This window comes from Ursus maritimus, unplaced genomic scaffold, assembly GCF_017311325.1.
Source record: "Ursus maritimus isolate PB19 unplaced genomic scaffold, ASM1731132v1 scaffold_13, whole genome shotgun sequence".
Lineage (NCBI taxonomy): Eukaryota > Metazoa > Chordata > Mammalia > Carnivora > Ursidae > Ursus > Ursus maritimus.
The window spans coordinates 54,369,646-54,386,654 of record NW_024423675.1 but is presented as its reverse complement, the minus strand read 5'-3'; the positions used below and the strand labels follow the sequence as shown (position 1 = coordinate 54,386,654).

Sequence of the window (17,009 nt, the reverse complement as noted above, 5' to 3'; positions counted from 1 at the left end):
CCTTTGTTTTTATTTATTGTAGAAAGAGTTTCTTTGGGGAGTATCTGAAATGTTTTGAAATTTAGAGAGGAGTCCATATGAGTAAAGACTCAGAAGTCTAATTCCAACTTAGGTAAACTGTCCCTGAAAATAGCGATTTGCAGTGAGCCAAGGCAGAAAATTCAGGATCTCGAGGGGTGGCCTTCGAATGGCAACGTTAACCCTTGACTTTTTAGAAGCTGACCACTGGCCCCCGGCAGCCCTGGACTGCTCTGCACACAGCTTTTGTCTTGTTCGGAGGCCTTCTTGTTCCAGTGCTCTCCTTTCTCTTCTCCCCTTCCAAACCTGTTTCGGAGAAAGGCTCTCAAGTGAGTTGAGATCTTCCCTGGGATGCTCCCTGGGCAGGGGTGTCTAAATGATAGCCCTCGGGAACACGTAGAGGTGTCAGGGCAGGTGAGTGTGCGTTCAGCCCAGAGCCTCTGACCTCGGGCCACTGAGGTGGCCGCCTCCTCGGGCTTGCCTTTGGGAGAAAACCTCCAGCTTTGGATCGCAACTAGCTGTCACGCGGTCTTGGAGGGAGAGCAGAAGCCGGGGGGCAGCAGGGGTGGCGGGTGAAACATTTTAACACAGACTTAGCTGAGGGCGAAGTGCCAGGAGGCCCATTAGTACTTTCTCGAATCTACTCAGCCCTGCTTGATGGTCCAGAACACAGCAGCTTTATTTATATAGTCTCTGGTTTTCAGCAGGAAGAGAAAAATGCATTCAAACTGAAAAGCAGAACACTGAGTGGATTTCTAAGTGCAGCTTTTGTAAAAATGTCCCATGTTTAGGTATCAGCACGTTCTTGCATCCAACGGGATAGGCCAGTTTCTCCATCATTTGTTCAGTGCTGTAAAATGTTACCCTGTGCCAGCAGCTAATGCCGGGCTTCCGAATTCCCCGAGCAGAAAGCAGGCTTGCATAGATTCATCTCTACACAAAACTGGCGTCTAGCTTAGCGTCTTCTCCCTTTTAATCAACTGGTAGGATTTTAAAGGCAAATTATTCCCATCATCACTCCATGCCGGGATTACACACATCCTAGAAATCATTCCCCTTAGAGGAATCTGTCGTGTGCTGCCTGTCTACACTCACGTGATGTTACCGTTTATATAACACGGCTTTTTATCAAAAGTGGCGCATCTTCTAAAATACTTGAAAACACTGTAGAACGCTTTATTTTCAGACTGAACCTAAGTTGTCCTTTTAGCAGAGGGCTTCATTTTTGTCTGAAATATAACAATACTTTAATAAACAGAAAGTTAGTTCTAGGAAAACAAAGGATTGGTTAATTTCCCAAGAGGTCCCAGCATTTTGTTGAATGTTTAGAATTGAGCAAAGATTCGAAGTTCTCCTCAAGGGCAGACTGGAGAAATGCCTATGTGATTGAACTTAGGATATCTGTACTCTGTGTGACGCTTTGCCGTTTGCTTTTCTAGAGAAGGGTGTCACTTATAGCCATACCCAATAAAATAAAAACTGAAGAGGCATGTATCTTTCAGCACATCTTTTTATACATGAAGAAATTAAACACGGTTTAGTATTGCTATGGTGTTGAAATACTTAAGACGTCCATATCCATGTGTACAATATCCCTTTAATAAATTGTATTTTATTCTTATGCCTTTTTAAATAACCTTTTAATCTAATCATCATCATAAGTTGCTATTACTTACTGAGCTGTTACTGTATCACCTGGATTTAATCATATCAACCTTATCTTGCAAAGGGGGGAAATTAAGAATTAAAGGAGAATCAAAGTCTACAAAATAGTTATATTGTCAGATGGACTGAATGGGACTTTTTAAAGTCACCTTACCTGCGAGTATATGATTGGAGGAGTTCTGCAGCTAAGATAATTTAAAAATAATTTTCAAGGGAAGTTTGTCCACAACTTACTGCTCAAACATGTCTCACGTGTCTTTTCCTGGGAGAGAAAAGGCCCACATAAGCCATCTTTCAGAGAATGTACAGTTGGGCACCTGGCTGGCTCAGTCGGTTAAGCGTCTGCCTTTAGCTCAGGTCATGATCCCGGAGTCCCAGGATCGAGTCCCACGTGGGGCTCCCTGCTCAGTGGGGAGTCTGCTTCTCCCTCTGGCCCTCCCCCACCTCGTGCTCTCTCTCTCAAATAAATAAATAAATAAATATCTTTAAAAAAGAAAAGAAAGAAAGAAAACATACAGCTTCTTTGCCCTAATTCACGGAACAAGTAGACATCAGCCTCCACCCCTCCCCAAGCATTTGAGTGTTTCCAAGTCGCTTGAGGATCAGATTGTTCTCTTCCCCAGGAAGACGACAGAATGTCTTCATCCTTCTCCTACTGCCTTTTCGTCATCTGTGATTTGGCTCCACCATTCCGTTTCACGCCTACCATCCCTCCTCAGCCACTGACGGTGGTTTCGTGTTCTCCCAAATGCGGAGATGCGTATTTCTATTCTTCAGTTTTGGGGTTCAAGGCAGACCTTGCTGGTGACTTCCTTGGACGTCACGTACAGAAACGTCCTGTGGTGTGGTGTGCCCGGGAGCCCAGGCGCCGTCCGTGTCCTCCCATGTTCCATCCATACCACAGTGGTGATGCCACAGAACAGAAGTGTCTCAGCCTGAGATTGTCATTTGGGGTCTCTGTTAAATTATATTGTCCCCAGTTTCATGTTTGCAGATTGCACCACTTTGTTCCTATCAGAGTAATTCCAATTATTTTCTTTTCTGGACTCTAGGTTTTCTGCATCTGTTGGCATTAAAACTGAATGACAATTTTTTTTAAAAAGATTTTATTTATTTATTCGACAGAGATAGAGACAGCCAGCGAGAGAGGGAACACAAGCAGGGGGAGTGGGAGAGGAAGAAGCAGGCTCATAGCAGAGGAGCCTGACGTGGGGCTCGATCCCATAACGCCGGGATCACGCCCTGAGCCGAAGGCAGACGCTTAACCGCTGTGCCACCCAGGCGCCCCCTGAATGACAATTTCTAATGAAAAACTCCCCACACCATATAGAATGAGGGAAAAGCTTAGCTTGCAGTTTCCTGCTCACAAATGTTCTCATCTCCCTGGCTTTTTAAGCAATTGTGTTGCTGACTTTTTCTTGGGCACTGGCCCCATTTTTCTCAGCTCTCTGGTGTTGCTCAATTCTAGAATCCTAAATAAAGTGCATATTTCATGGCCACTTGAACAGCAAACAGTTTTTTTGTTTTTTGGGTTTTCCCCTTTGTTTCATGTAGGTCTCTCTCAGTGTGTCTTCATCCCTACTCATTTTAATTTTCCCATCACCTCAGTTCTGAGTCTTGTATGTGAGTTACCACACTCTAAATTGGAAAGAGATCAACATACAATATCATGCAGCTTAAGGATCTTTTTATACAGTCATTTCAAAACTTAGGAAACTTCTCAAAACACACTTAAACATTTTTTTAAGTTTATTTAAGTAATTGCAACAGCCAATGTGGGGCTCAAACTCACAACCCCAAGACCAAGAGTCGCATGCTCTACTATGAGCCAGCTAGGTGCCCCTCAAAACACATTTTAAAATTATTTTAACTTTTACCGAAAAGCTTAGAGAAAATTGTATTGAGTATATAGACTTAAAAAAAAAAGTTCTTTTATTTTCATTCATTTCATGACTGAAGACCCAGAATTCCAAATAAATCAAAAAGCTATATTCTCATATTTAAACAAAGCAGTTTCGCAGATGAAAAAAGAGATTTAAAAAAATCTCTAATGTGTGATCTAGAGATGTGTGTATAGAAGAACGAAGAAATCAGAACCATGAGCTGTGCAGTCTGAGATCATGCCTTCAGTGCTGTTTGCCGTTGAGGGCCGATAGTCTGACACCCCTTGACACCCCCATTTGTAACTTCCAGACTGCTTGATCCAACTCTGTTCCTTACAAGCTAATCACATAAAGGAGCGAAGATCCTAAATAAGGGCAGGTATTTTTCCCCAGAAAATATCCTTTTTTATAAATTATTTACAACTGACACAGTTGTGTTAACATGGAAATTCTGCAGGCTCTTTCATCTACAATGTAATTTCTAAACTAAATCTTGACAGGATTATCACCAAAAAACCTAAATAAATAGGGCTGGTAAAAAAAAAACACACACACACACGACTCCATGTGATGTGATCCTTTTGGGGGGGGGCACAGTGACGTGTTTGGGACGTGGGAATACAAGTATCAATGTCCTCAGCTGCCCCAGGCCCCTGGGTTGCTGCCCTCTCATAGTTAAAATGTCTTCAGTGTTGCAATCACCCGCCCTTGGGACAAAGAAGTATTCTTGTGATGGCCACCCTATTAGGACACAACCACTGAGTAAGAGTGAGCTCCGGCAGCCCTCGGACAGCGTATCAGGGAAGCAAGGGTAGGGAAAGGAACACGAGGAAAGACAGAGGAAGAAAAGGATTCCCCGGCTCCAGGTAGCATCTACGGGAACGAAAAGTCATTTTCTCTTCCACCAAGCAAGGGAGCACTTCATAGAGCCCTGGCTCAGACAACGCAGTTACAAAGTCCGAGGAGGGAAAGTAACACCTGCTACTAAGGCGCTGGTAGAAGGATTAACGATAAGGAGACTCTTGGGCTTGTTTCATCTTTATGAGATTACAGTACACACACAGCCAACCTCTGCGGGCCTCGTGGGCCAGCCAGTTTTCTTCACACAGGATTTTTACCGGCCATCTATTTGAGCCACCCTTTTAAGTACAATGGGGACAAAACACGGTCATCATCCTGAAAAATGGTAGGAGAAATCAAGAGACATGAAATTGAAATTTGATCACAACACTTTTGTTTACTAGTGTAGTTCTTTAAAGAACTCAGCAAGTTGTAGGAAGTGATGATTTATACCCTCAAAGAATTTTAGCACTTACCTAAGTTACTGGCTTTTTGAACCCCATTTAGAACATTTAAAACATTACCCATGTTTGCTATTCCGCTTACAACATGAGTATTCAATTACCATTGTCATATGAGCTCTTTTCGTGCCATACCAAACTACTGGAAAATGTGTTAACATTTAGCTGAAAACTAGAAACACCTCCCTCTCTAATGAGGGAGGAGCTCTATTTCTTGGCTGACAATCCGATGCTGAGAATGGTTTCAAAAAATTCATGAGCATTAGATTATTACTAAAAAATGTTATTGTAAAATACATTGAATTTTTAGGATGCTTTAGGATAGATACATTATAGTCAACTTAAAAAGTGTAATTGACTTTTTTTTTTTTGAGCAATGGCGTTTTTAAAAATTAGGGCAATGGGATTTTAAATATTTGCACATACAATGTATTTTCCTAAAATGTCATTTTTTCCCTAACGTTACTGATTGGGAAAGAGTTGAAACCCTCACTAGAAACTGCAATTCTTAATTTCAATTCTTAACTGGAGCTGGATTTTCCCTTTAATAAAATCAAATCTGTAAAAACACCTTGTTTCAATAGGATCTCGCAAGACTGGAACTTTAAAAAATGTTTTCATTGCCCTCTTTAAACTGTATGAAGGGATCACTTCTATTAAGAAAAAATGTCATGTTAAAATATTTTGGAGATTGTGAATACTAAAGATTAAAGAGACATTTCTTATCTCTGACCAGCACATACATAAATTCAGCTCTCTTAAAAAGAAAGCTTAGGCCTAGTTAAAATCCATTATTGCTATCTCTGCCACTTATCGATGCTCCCTTAAAATCTACTCCTGTTTATTCAACATTTAAAAATTTTAATTCACAAACGTGTAAAATCCAAAAGTGTGGCATGGCATTTCAGGTGGCACTTGGTCCTACTGAATTTATAAACTGTCCCCTCGGCCAGATTGTAAACTTGAGAGTAAGCGCTTTATTCTAGCCCTAAGACCTAACTTAAGGGATTTACATATAATAAAATGTTGGCAATGGCTATGAAGGATACAGACTAGTGGATAAGTTTAAGAGTCTATTTAATTTAATTTAATTTTTTTTATTTTTTTAAAAGATTTTATTTATTTATTTGACAGAGAGAGACAGCCAGCGAGAGAGAGAACACAAGCAGGGGGAGTGGGAGAGGGAAAAGCAGGTTCCCAGCAGAGGAGCCTGATGTGGGGCTCGATCCCAGGACGCTGGGATCACGCCCTGAGCCCGAGGCAGACGCTTAATGACTGCACCACCCAGGCACCCAATCAATTTTAAGACCTAAAGAAAACTTAACCTTTGAAACTACCTCAAATGACATGGAGTCCTGCCCCCAAAGCGTCCATGGCCTGGGTCCAGAAGCAGTACCAAGAGCAGCAGACTGAAGCCAGCAAGGAACTGAAACTCACAAGTTTTAGCTGCCAATGGATGCTAGTTCCTCATGTCTGAGATCCTGCCCAAGAGACACCAGGGAAAAGATCTATGCATAATTTTTTAAAAAACAGTTTTTAAACAAAGCTTAAGACTTTAAGAGGTAGGGGAGAGGTGCCTCACACTCTAAGGATCGACGTGGCAGAATCCTACACATTTGCACACAGGAGGGGGTTTGCTTTGCTAGGAGTACTAGTTCTGCTAGATCTAGTTTGTATTTTTCTCAGGTTCTAGAACTCCTAGAAAAACTAAGATCCTTTTATAAAAGGTTTGAGACCACAATCTTTAAACAAGCCCTCATAGAAACTCATTTTCCAGTCATTGTACTAATAGATCTATTTATAGATGAGAAATGGGTTTTGGTACATGTGCCCTTGACCCTGTTCTTCCCTGACACGAAGTCAATTCATTCACTCACTCACTCAGCGTCTACGGTCCCTCTACAAGAGGGCAGGCCCTGTGTCAGGCAGAGCAAAGTGACGTGGTCCTTGTGTGGTCGTGTTCTACAAATGCACAGCTGGATTAATGCGATTAACCCATGCTACTCGGATTTCATGAAACGGAGCATCAGAGACACAACTCTCTCTCTGTGACCTCAGTGAGCACCCCGTATCTGGTGGACATGCGGTTCTTTCTTGTGTATTCAAACACCACCAATGCCTCGTTGACTTTTAACTTTATTTGGCAAAGCAGCACTGCATAAACTGTTCAGTGACTCGGACCCAGCTTACACAGCATGGTAAATTCATGTACATTATCAGCAGCAAATTAGAAACAGAAAAAACAATACTGCGCTACAAGTCTCCTATAATTTTAAAGAGGGAAAGGAAGAACTATGTCAGTTATGTCCAATCTGAACAGCTAAGTGTCGTAAAAGACATCACTGGCCACCTTCTGAAGTTTTAATATTTACAAATGCTTAGTTTTACGGTAACAAAGCAGCTGATTGTATCTACAACATGCTACTCTATGACACCACATCAAAAGCTTTAAAAAGGAAGCTCATCTCTAGTTTCTTAGTGGCACCTACCAGACGTCCAAAATCCAAGAATCTTACCTTGTGAATGGTGGTGTTATCTGGTGCACAAGAGCAAGCTGATCAATTAATATTGAAACAGAATTAAGTGTCTAAGAAAAACCACTCCTCGAAATCAATTCCAAACTAAGTCCTCCATTTTGTGGAACCCCGTCTTTTAATATTTTAAAGTAAAATGTGGGCGTGTTAAAGTAATAATACACAAATTTATACTTTGCATCGTTCCTTCACCAATTCGGCTTCTGTGCCTCTTTGAAGAACTAGAAACCCTACAAAACCACACATTTTCATGCTGAAAATAATAGTGTAACAAAGTCCAAAACAAGCTGTGATGCTGTTGGTTTTCAAAAAGCTTTGAGGACTGAGATGAGCGATCCACTGTAATATTATATACTGCTCAAGCGGTTGGCGCTTTTACAGTTCATCCCTGGGGGTAAAAAAGAGAAATGCGTAAGTAGGCGTTACATACTACAAAACGTGGCTTTCTAATAATTTAGATACGATTAGTAAATAAGTAAAAATACACCCATCCCCAAGCATTAAAAAAAAAAAAAGGCAAACAGCCCCAAGTCAAAGCAAAAATGGGAGTCAGCCATCCACACATCTCTCATGCTACTCCAGAATGAAATATGAGACCGGAAAGCCCTGGATCCCTTATTTTTCATTCTAAAGGTATCTTTCTTCCTTCAAGACCAAAATTCAGAGAAATTTTAACTTTTAGATCTAGGATCTTGCTAACACTACTTATCATAAAATGACTACTTATAAAATGGCGAAGGGCATTCAGAGTTGGAATACTTTTTTATAGTTACATTGACAAAACTGGACAAAAATGTGGTCTTTTGCTTAGACTATCTGCTAGCAAATGCTGAGTGGGACAGTCTCCACCCAAACTCTGGGAGAAAAAGCATCCTGTGTAGGTGTCTGTCAGCTGATTTCAGAAGGTGGTTTCTCAGCTGCAGAGGAAACCACTCGCTCAGCTGGGTGCAGCACCGTACGAGCCACTGCCAGCGAGGAAAGGAAGGGAGGAGAACGCAGCCTGAAGAAACTGTACGGCGTATAAACCACACCTCAATAAAGCTGCTAAAAGTGAAAAAAATCAAGCTACCAAAAAAGCCAAAAAGCTTCATATGTGAGGATAATCTGAGTGACAAAAACATTGTTCAACACTCAAGAATTTTAGGGGTGAAGAAGTATGATGTTTGCAACTAAATGTCAAATGATTTCAGGAAAAAATATGACCTGTGTGTATATATAGAGAGAAAGAGGGAGTGAGAAAGCAGATGTGGAAAAATGTTAACAATTGGTAACTCTGGATGGAGAGATTCAGGAAGTCTTCGTACTATTCTTACAATTTGTAATAAAAATTTTTTAAAGTTTTTTAAAAGTTAAAACAAATTCGAAGGGAAAGTAAATAAAGAGCTAAAATTTCCCAGGTATGTGGTGAATTAAGGGACTATCAGATAATATGCTTCTTTTTAAAACTGAATTTTGTAAATTGCGTGAGAAATTATTTTAAAGATTACTTCTCCCATAAGCTGCCATTGTCATAGAGTACTGGATTATCTGTTAAATGACAAATTATCAGTTCTGGTTTCTCTTAATATATTCTTCTAAATAATTTAAGCACTATAATTCTCATAGAATAGATTTTACTTAAATTCATGCAAGCATTAAAATATTTAATCTACAAAGAGTTCACTTGCAAAGTGCTCTATTCATAAATTCACTTGTGCTTTTTAAAATGTGAATTGAAGATACTATTGCTTTTGTAAAATAATTTACCATATTTGACTTGCCTGTTGCAAGGCACTAAGGATATTATAAAGAAATATCCTTATTGCCCAACAACACAGTACAAACATTTCCAAATATCCTCTTCAATTAAAAATTTTTTTTAAAAAGGAAAAGGATAAAAACTCTCAATAAACTGGGTAGAGAGGAAACGTACCTCAACATAATAAAGGCCATATATGACAAGCCCACAGCTAACATCATACTCAGTGGTGAAAAGCTGAAAGCTTTTCCTCTAAGATCAGGAACAAGACAAGGATGCCCACTCTCGCCACTTTTATTCAACATAGCACTGGAAATCCTAGCCAGAGCAATTAGGCAAGAAAAAGAAATAAAAGGCATCAAAATCGGAAAGAAAGAAGTAAAACTGTCTCTTTTTGCAGACAACATATTATATACAGAAAACCCTAAAAACCACCAAAAAATGTCAAAACTAATAAACTAATTCAATAAAGTTGCAGGAAACAAAATCAGTATACAGAAATCAGTTGTGTTTCTATACACTAATAATGAACTATCAGAAAGAGAAATTAAGAAAACAATCCAATTTATAATTATATCAAAAAAGAATACCTAAAACAAATGTAAACAAGGTGAAAGATCTGTACACTGAAAAGTATAAGACATTAATGAAAGACAGTGAAGAAGACACAATGCTCATGGACTGGAAGAATGAATACTGTTAAAATATCCATACTACCCAAAGCGATCTACTGATTCAATGTAATCCATATCAAAATCCCAACAGCATTTTTCACAGAAACAGACCAACCCTAAAATTTGTATAGAACCACAAAAGGCCCCAAATAGCCAAAGCAATCTTTAGAAAGAACAAAGCTGGAGGTATCATACTTCCTGATTTCAAACTATATTACAAAGCTATAATAATCAATATAGTATGGTAGTGCCATAGAAAGAGACACATGGGTCAATGAAACAGAATAGAGAGCCCAGAAATAAACCCACATATATATGGTCAATTAATTAAGGAGCCAAGAACATACAGTGGGGAAAAGATACTGTCTTCAGTAAATGGTGCTGGGAAAACAAGACAGCCACATGCAAAAGAATGAAACTGGACCACCATCTTACACCACACATAAAAAAATCAACTCAAAATGGATTAAAGACTTGAATGTAAGACCTCAAACCATAAAACGAAACTTAATGTGATAATCATGTTGCAATATATATATACATACATATATATATCAGATCACTATGTTGTACATGTAAAAGTAATATAACACTATGTCAATTGTATCTCAATAAAACTGGAGAAAATCATATTGTAAAAAAGCTAATATGGGACAATGCTGATGACATTTTATTAAATGAAAAAAGATTACAAGATAATGCTACTATATGATCTCAGGATTACAAAAAGTTGTATACAGAACTATGAATAAAAGAGTAAAAAAAAATATCTACCAAAATGTTAATAGTAGTTATCTCTAGGTTCTGGGACTGTGGATGATTTTTATTTCATCCTTTGTACTTCTAAAAATTTTTACATTACATATGTATTATTTTGGTAGTCAGAAACAGTATTATTAAAAACAAATAAAAGGAAATGTATAGCACTAAAAAAAAAAAAAGGAAAAGAAATTAAGCCTATAGATCTGAATTTTAACATTTAGGGTGCCAAAGAAAACCAAAAATTTGCTGTCACTGCATGTATAAATCTTACATGCTAATACTCCAAAATCCATATAACTTTCAAGTTATTTATTTTTCCATTTAATGTTCCAAATTCTACATAACTATCTTTATCTGACTTACATGTGTAGATCACTTAAAATAAAAAGTATTATGTCCTGAATTTCTAGAAAGTCTCTTTATTATATATGTGCTAAACATATTCATTAGATTAATAACTATATACATATTTTTATTATATAATATATAATTATATGTAACTTATTTATTAGATTATTAACTCTAACCTACTAATATTAGTATTATATATTCTTTATCAAGAACAAATGAAAAGATATATTACCAAGAAACAATAATCAAAATCCATGAATGGTTTCTACTTAATGGGTTTTCGGAGATAATAAAGTAAATTATATAAAGCATTATGAGAGACATAAAAAGAATTCTAAAAGCAACAAAATATAAGGCAAAATATGTCATAATGCTTTAACGTATATAAAGAAATTAAAAAGGGACAATATAGAACAATATGAACACAGGATCAGCTGGATACCCTAGGACCTATACCATCAATCTTAGAAATGCCCAACCAATTCATAACATGCTCTTCATGTGCACATGGCACTTTGGGATGACATTGATAAGCAAAGCGCTTACAGAACGAGAAACATTCCTCGGTTTCATAAACTTATTCCATTGACTCTTGTGACCATTAAAAGCAAAGATAAACTTACTAGATGATTAACAAAATACTGATTTCTACATATAATACTTATGTAAAATAAAATACAAATTTAAAAAGTATGCAGAGTTTATGAAGCAACTAATACAACTACCATACATGCATAGTCATGAACATAATACCACAGGTTCTAGGTCTATGGCTCATACATCTGGCATTGTCTCCCCTTTTATTACTCCACCAAAATTATAAGTGACATTTTTCCAAATATAAGGAAACGTAAGTCTACGTTCAGGCCTTCGGCTTTATTTGGCATAAGACTTTGGCAAGCCCACTAGGGCTCTTTTTTCCCCATATAGTTCCTACCACACCTCCTCAGCAAAGATTGGGTCTCACCCTCACGGAGCACTGTGACTAGCTCTGGACTCCTTGGGAAGAGAAGGATGGAAGGCTGGTGAAAAGCTAAAGAACGTCCAGAAGCATGGGGATGAGCTGTTAAATTAATCCTGAAGAAAATCTGAAAGAACAGAGATCACCTAACCTGGCAATAAAACTGACTAGGAGCTCTTGAGATGCTATTCCCAAACACGGGCTGGGCACTCAGAAAGCGGTAAGTGACTCTCTTCAACCACATTCCATCCTTACTACCACTGCCTTAATTCAGGCCACCACCATTTCACCCTTAACTTGCTACAACCACATTCTGTTTGACTGTCGTTCTGTCCCTCCCTTTCCAATCTACTCTCTACACCACTGCCAGAGTCACCTTTCCGAAATGTAATTCTGATTACTTCACTGTCTGGCTTCAACACTATTGCTCCCTACTTAACACACGACACTCTAATTGCCTGTTTGTCTTCTTTAGATTTTTTTTTTGGCTCTCCCATGTGACTGTAAGTTCCAAGAGAATGGTCAGTTTCAAATTCTCAGCTATGTATCCATAGCCCTAGTACAGTCCCTGCTCTCAGTGGGTTCCAGTAAAATTGTTTCCTCCCCTTATGGCCTATCATGGTAGGTCCCCTGTCCCTGGCTATGTCAATGTCTTTTCTGGATTCCCATAACCTTTCCCATATTTCTTTGAACAGTCCTTTCACTAAAATCACTTTAAAATCCTAGCTGAGCATACTTTCTGTTCTGGACCCTTACTGAGAGTCTAAGAATACAAATAGAAATAGCAGATTAATGGTCTCTTTAAATTTTAAGTTAACTGTTATTTTCAAACATCCTATTTTCTAGTAATTTCTTTCAGTACAAAAAAAATTTGATGAGGCAGTTGTTTTTTCCAATTTTGTTTTCAGATTTTGTTTCACCTTTACATTCTTTAAACCTATATTCTTTAAACTTACAGATGTACAATTAAGTAACTGATTATCTCTGGGGGTGCCTGGCTGGCTCAGCTGGTACAGCATGCGACTCTTGATCTCAGGGTCATGAGTCCAAGCCCCACATTGGGCATAGAGCTTACTTAAAACAAAACAAAACAAAACAAAAAAGACCCACTACATCTTTGGATGTAGGAAAATGTGTTTGAACAAACAGAAAATTTACAACAGAAAGAATTAGGAAGTCTTCCTGGTACAACTAGAGAAAAGTTTCCAATGATACGTGTGTAAAATTGCTCAATCTTTTAAAAAGTTGAAAAGAAAAAAGAAAAACAAGTATATATATTTAAATATTTGGTAAATGACTTGTCCATAAATTTAAAAATTATTCTAAATTTAATACAAATAGTTTAGTTTTCCAAGGGGTGAATACAGGTGTTGTGGAAACCTAGAGCTTGTATGACCTGCGAAAGGGGGAACCTCTTCATGAAGGGAAAAAGAGGAGGACTAAAACCAAGACTGCATATAATATTAGGTGTAAGGCCAAGAAGGCCCCTAAGTATGTGAAGGCCCTGAGGCTTAAGTTTCATTCACTTCATGCTAAATCTACCTCTGGTTATAAAAACAAAAAACTTTTTTATAATTCCTTCATCATCAAACTACAGTGGAATGTTCAATACTAATACTTATTGTATATAAAAAGAAAACTTTTAAACTTATTCATGAAAATCTGAAATCTTAATTGATATCAAATTTTGGTAAGTTCAGTGTAAGTTTGCCCCTTTCATACAACAGCCAAGTATACAATTATATAACAACATAACCATACTAGAAGCAAAGTCAAGGAAGGTTGTAATTAGTTGTTAATAACTATATGATTTTAACTGACAGGACCCATAGTTTTTAAATTTTTTTTTTTTAAGAAGTGGCTGTGCTCCAGGTTAGAATTCAAAGAAAATAGCTATGTCCACATTAAGTGAAGAATAAAGTAATTCCTAATAAGATATCCCAGAAATGGACAATCAGAATGAAAAGAAAAACTGAGTTAGATTCAGTACCATTTTTGCAATTAAACATTGATTCAAATCGTATCTTTCCAAAAAAAATTAAGAGGTCTATTAAACTTACAATCACCATTTTACTTACTAAAAAATAATTATCTTAAAATAAGTACCTCTGTCAAATAAAAAGATTCTAAAACAAGGAAACTTGTAAAGTCTTTCCTATTTTGACATTTAATTTTAAATAGTCTTAGCTAGTGTCATTCTTCCTTATTGATCTCACTTTTTGCCACTGAAGGACATGGGGAGGGGAAGGGAGAAGGAGGAGAGAGGAAGAAGAGAAACCTTGGCTTCAGACAAAATACTCAGATTACGCTGAGACATAAAACACAGTATGCATTATAATGAGCCATGCTGTACTGAGGATTATGCTGCATGCTGTTGGCCCTTTGGGTGGGTTTGTGAGACCTGGGCACTGCACTCGCTTTGAGCTCACAGAATCCACTCCCCTCCCCAGAAACTTAGTTAGAGCGGCTTCAAAATGGGCTGGCCAGTTCTATAGACTGGCAGAAGTTTATTCCTTATAGTGGCTCTGAAACAGTAGCTGAATGTAAAACAGGCACAGGTTGTTAGAGAGAATGTCAATGAACCTGACTGAAAGAGAGAAAGCAAGCTGAGAGGAAGAATGTCCTCTCTGGGATTCTGACACCTTTGAAAAGTGGGACAAGAGTATCTTTTACCTTCTTTCTCTTTGTAACAATGGTATAACAGGGTGTGAACGGGGCAGGAAAGGATAGCCCCTTCTCTTCAGACCAAAGCCTTTGTTTCCGTGACCATAGAGCAGCTACGAAAATGATTTGTGAATACAGAAACAGAATGGCTAAAAATAAAATATCTTTAGAAAGTTCTGAACTGTGGCTAAAAGCCTCTTTTTAAAAAAGGGGAAAAAAAACCCATCTTTGTGCCAACCAAGTCTCACCCCCCTTTCCCAAAGATATGAGTTAAACCAAAAGAAGGGCAGACTCATGCAAAATTTTTCTAGATTTTTAATGTAGTGAATTTCTGATGTTAAAATGGAGTAGCATAAAGGTGACAACCAAAAAAAGCAGCTCTTGTGGTCTAATGTCTTAGAATCCACACCCTTCACCTTGCATGTGTGGAAGAAGAAAGAGCAGAAGATAAAATCACTTCCACCTGGACCACTGCTTCTCTTTATCTGTTAAAGGCACGTATATCACTCCCATCAGGGGTTTCATCTTGACACTGCCGTCCTGTAGCTTGTCATACTGCTCCAACATCTGGTTTCCACCTGCGGGACCAACTGGCAATATCAATCTGCCACCAGGCTTTAACTGGTCTATCAGCTAAAAAGAAAAAGAAAAAGACATATACACCGAGTTACAGATTTTATATTAAGAGTCATTTTACATCACCACAAACAACTTCCAGTGTCCACGGGCAGAAAGCAGAAATGCACTTTAGTATATACATACTTTGATTGTTAAACTTATTACTCAATCACCACTTACCCATTTACTTATCAACCTCCTCTACCAAACTACAAGTTCTCTGATGAGAGGGACCGTGTTCTTATCCATCGTTGTGCGCTGGGCACCTAACAGTACACGGTACAACTGCAGGGCTCAAAAGGAGCTGAACCACATCATGTACAGCTATCCTCTTGGGAAGACCAAAGGCAAAGCAGAACACTTCAATGCCTGTGTGCCTGTTTTGAATCTTTGTGGTTTGGAGCGGAGAAGGGAGCAGGGAGTGCAGAAAATCAGTAAGGAGTCCCTATCCTGTCACTGTAGAATTCAGGGCATCACTGAGCCAAAAAATAAGGGAACCTCGGTTTTATGACTGAATTTAGGATTGCTGGCCCCATGACACAGGCAGGTAGGGCTGGAGTTCCTGCAGCATTAGAATGAAGACACCCTTGTCAATGAGAAACCAAGACTACTCAGTGAGAGCCTTTCCAGTCAGAAAACTTCTAGGTCATATGTTACCATTTGAATGTGGCCTTATGAATGACTACTAACCAAAAACTGTAAGGGAGAAACTTTACTTTGGACAGCACTATCCCAGAAAAGTGGGTCCTCAATTAAAATTTCAGTTGTCAGCAAGCCTACCTTATTTTTCCCATTTTAATTTTTACTCAAGTAATTCTTTCAAGTATTCTTTGAGTTGTTTCTCTAAATGTCAAGGTTTATGATAAAATGAAGCAGACTTGACCCTACTCCAATCTTGCTCCCTAATCTAGTCATTTTAAATATTTTAAATGCTCTCAGCTGTGTCTTCTAGTATTTACTTTTTTGGTAGTGACTATTTCTAAAGCTTATCTTTTATGTTTTTCATTAAAATATAACTGACATATAGCATTGTATTCGTCTTAGGTGTACAACAGAATGGTTTAATAGTATGTGTATACTGCAAAATGGTTACCACGATAAGTTTAATTAACATCCATCACCACACAGTTATAATTTTTTCTTTGTGATGAAGAGAACTTTTAAGACCTACTCACTTAGCAACTGTCAAATATACAATGCAGTATTGTTAAATCCAGTCACTATGCTGTAGAGTCTTTATATTCTTATTTCAAATGATATGCTAGATGAGGCCTGAGCTCTCTTATTCTGCTCCTTTCCCCTTTTCCTCAATCGAACCAATATCATAATTTTTTAAAATCATTTTCAGTTATGACTGTAAAGTAATTTGCACCTGAGCCAAGAGGTATCCAATGCTTGTTTCCTTTCTTATACAACAGTGGTTTATCCTGCACTTAGAAACTGGAAGCTCTTTCGGGGCACCTGGCTGGCTCAGTTACAAGAGCACGACTCCTATCTTGGGGCTGTGAGTTTGAGCCCCACATTGTGTGTAGAGATTACTAAAAAAAAATTAAAAATAAAAATAAAAAAAAAAAACAAAAACAACTGAAGCTCTTTCTTTTTTTATTCACTTAATTTTCTTTGTAACTGTTTTCTAAATATTTGTATCCTCCAACAACTTCTCAGTAAGATCTTCAAAGTCAAGCCTATCTAATTAGTGCTCTGTTGTTGTTTGGTAGACTCCTTCCAGTGCCTCCCTCCTCCTGCTCCGGGTCTGGGCTGGTTATTCCCCAGGCCCGCTGCACAGCTCTCGTCAGGAGACTTCCCTTTTAGCACTGGGGACTCTCGCCATCTCTCTCCT

General features: G+C 38.2%; 1 protein-coding gene across 2 annotated transcripts in view; it reads right to left on the bottom strand.

Annotated features, from left to right (window-relative positions):
- Nucleotides 1–6,985: 6,985 nt before the first annotated feature.
- The window catches only part of PCMT1 (protein-L-isoaspartate (D-aspartate) O-methyltransferase), a 40,519-nt gene continuing 30,495 nt past the window's right edge, over nucleotides 6,986–17,009 (bottom strand). The window contains exons 7-8 of one of the 2 annotated variants that reach the window (XM_040627953.1): nucleotides 14,968–15,184; nucleotides 6,986–7,789 (exon numbers count right to left, since the gene is read on the bottom strand). In XM_040627953.1, the coding sequence (XP_040483887.1) occupies nucleotides 15,005–15,184 (180 nt within the window). In that variant the 3' untranslated portion in view covers nucleotides 6,986–7,789; nucleotides 14,968–15,004. The remainder of the gene's footprint in view (nucleotides 7,790–14,967; nucleotides 15,185–17,009) is intronic. The other variant, XM_008695057.2, reaches the window with a different exon arrangement.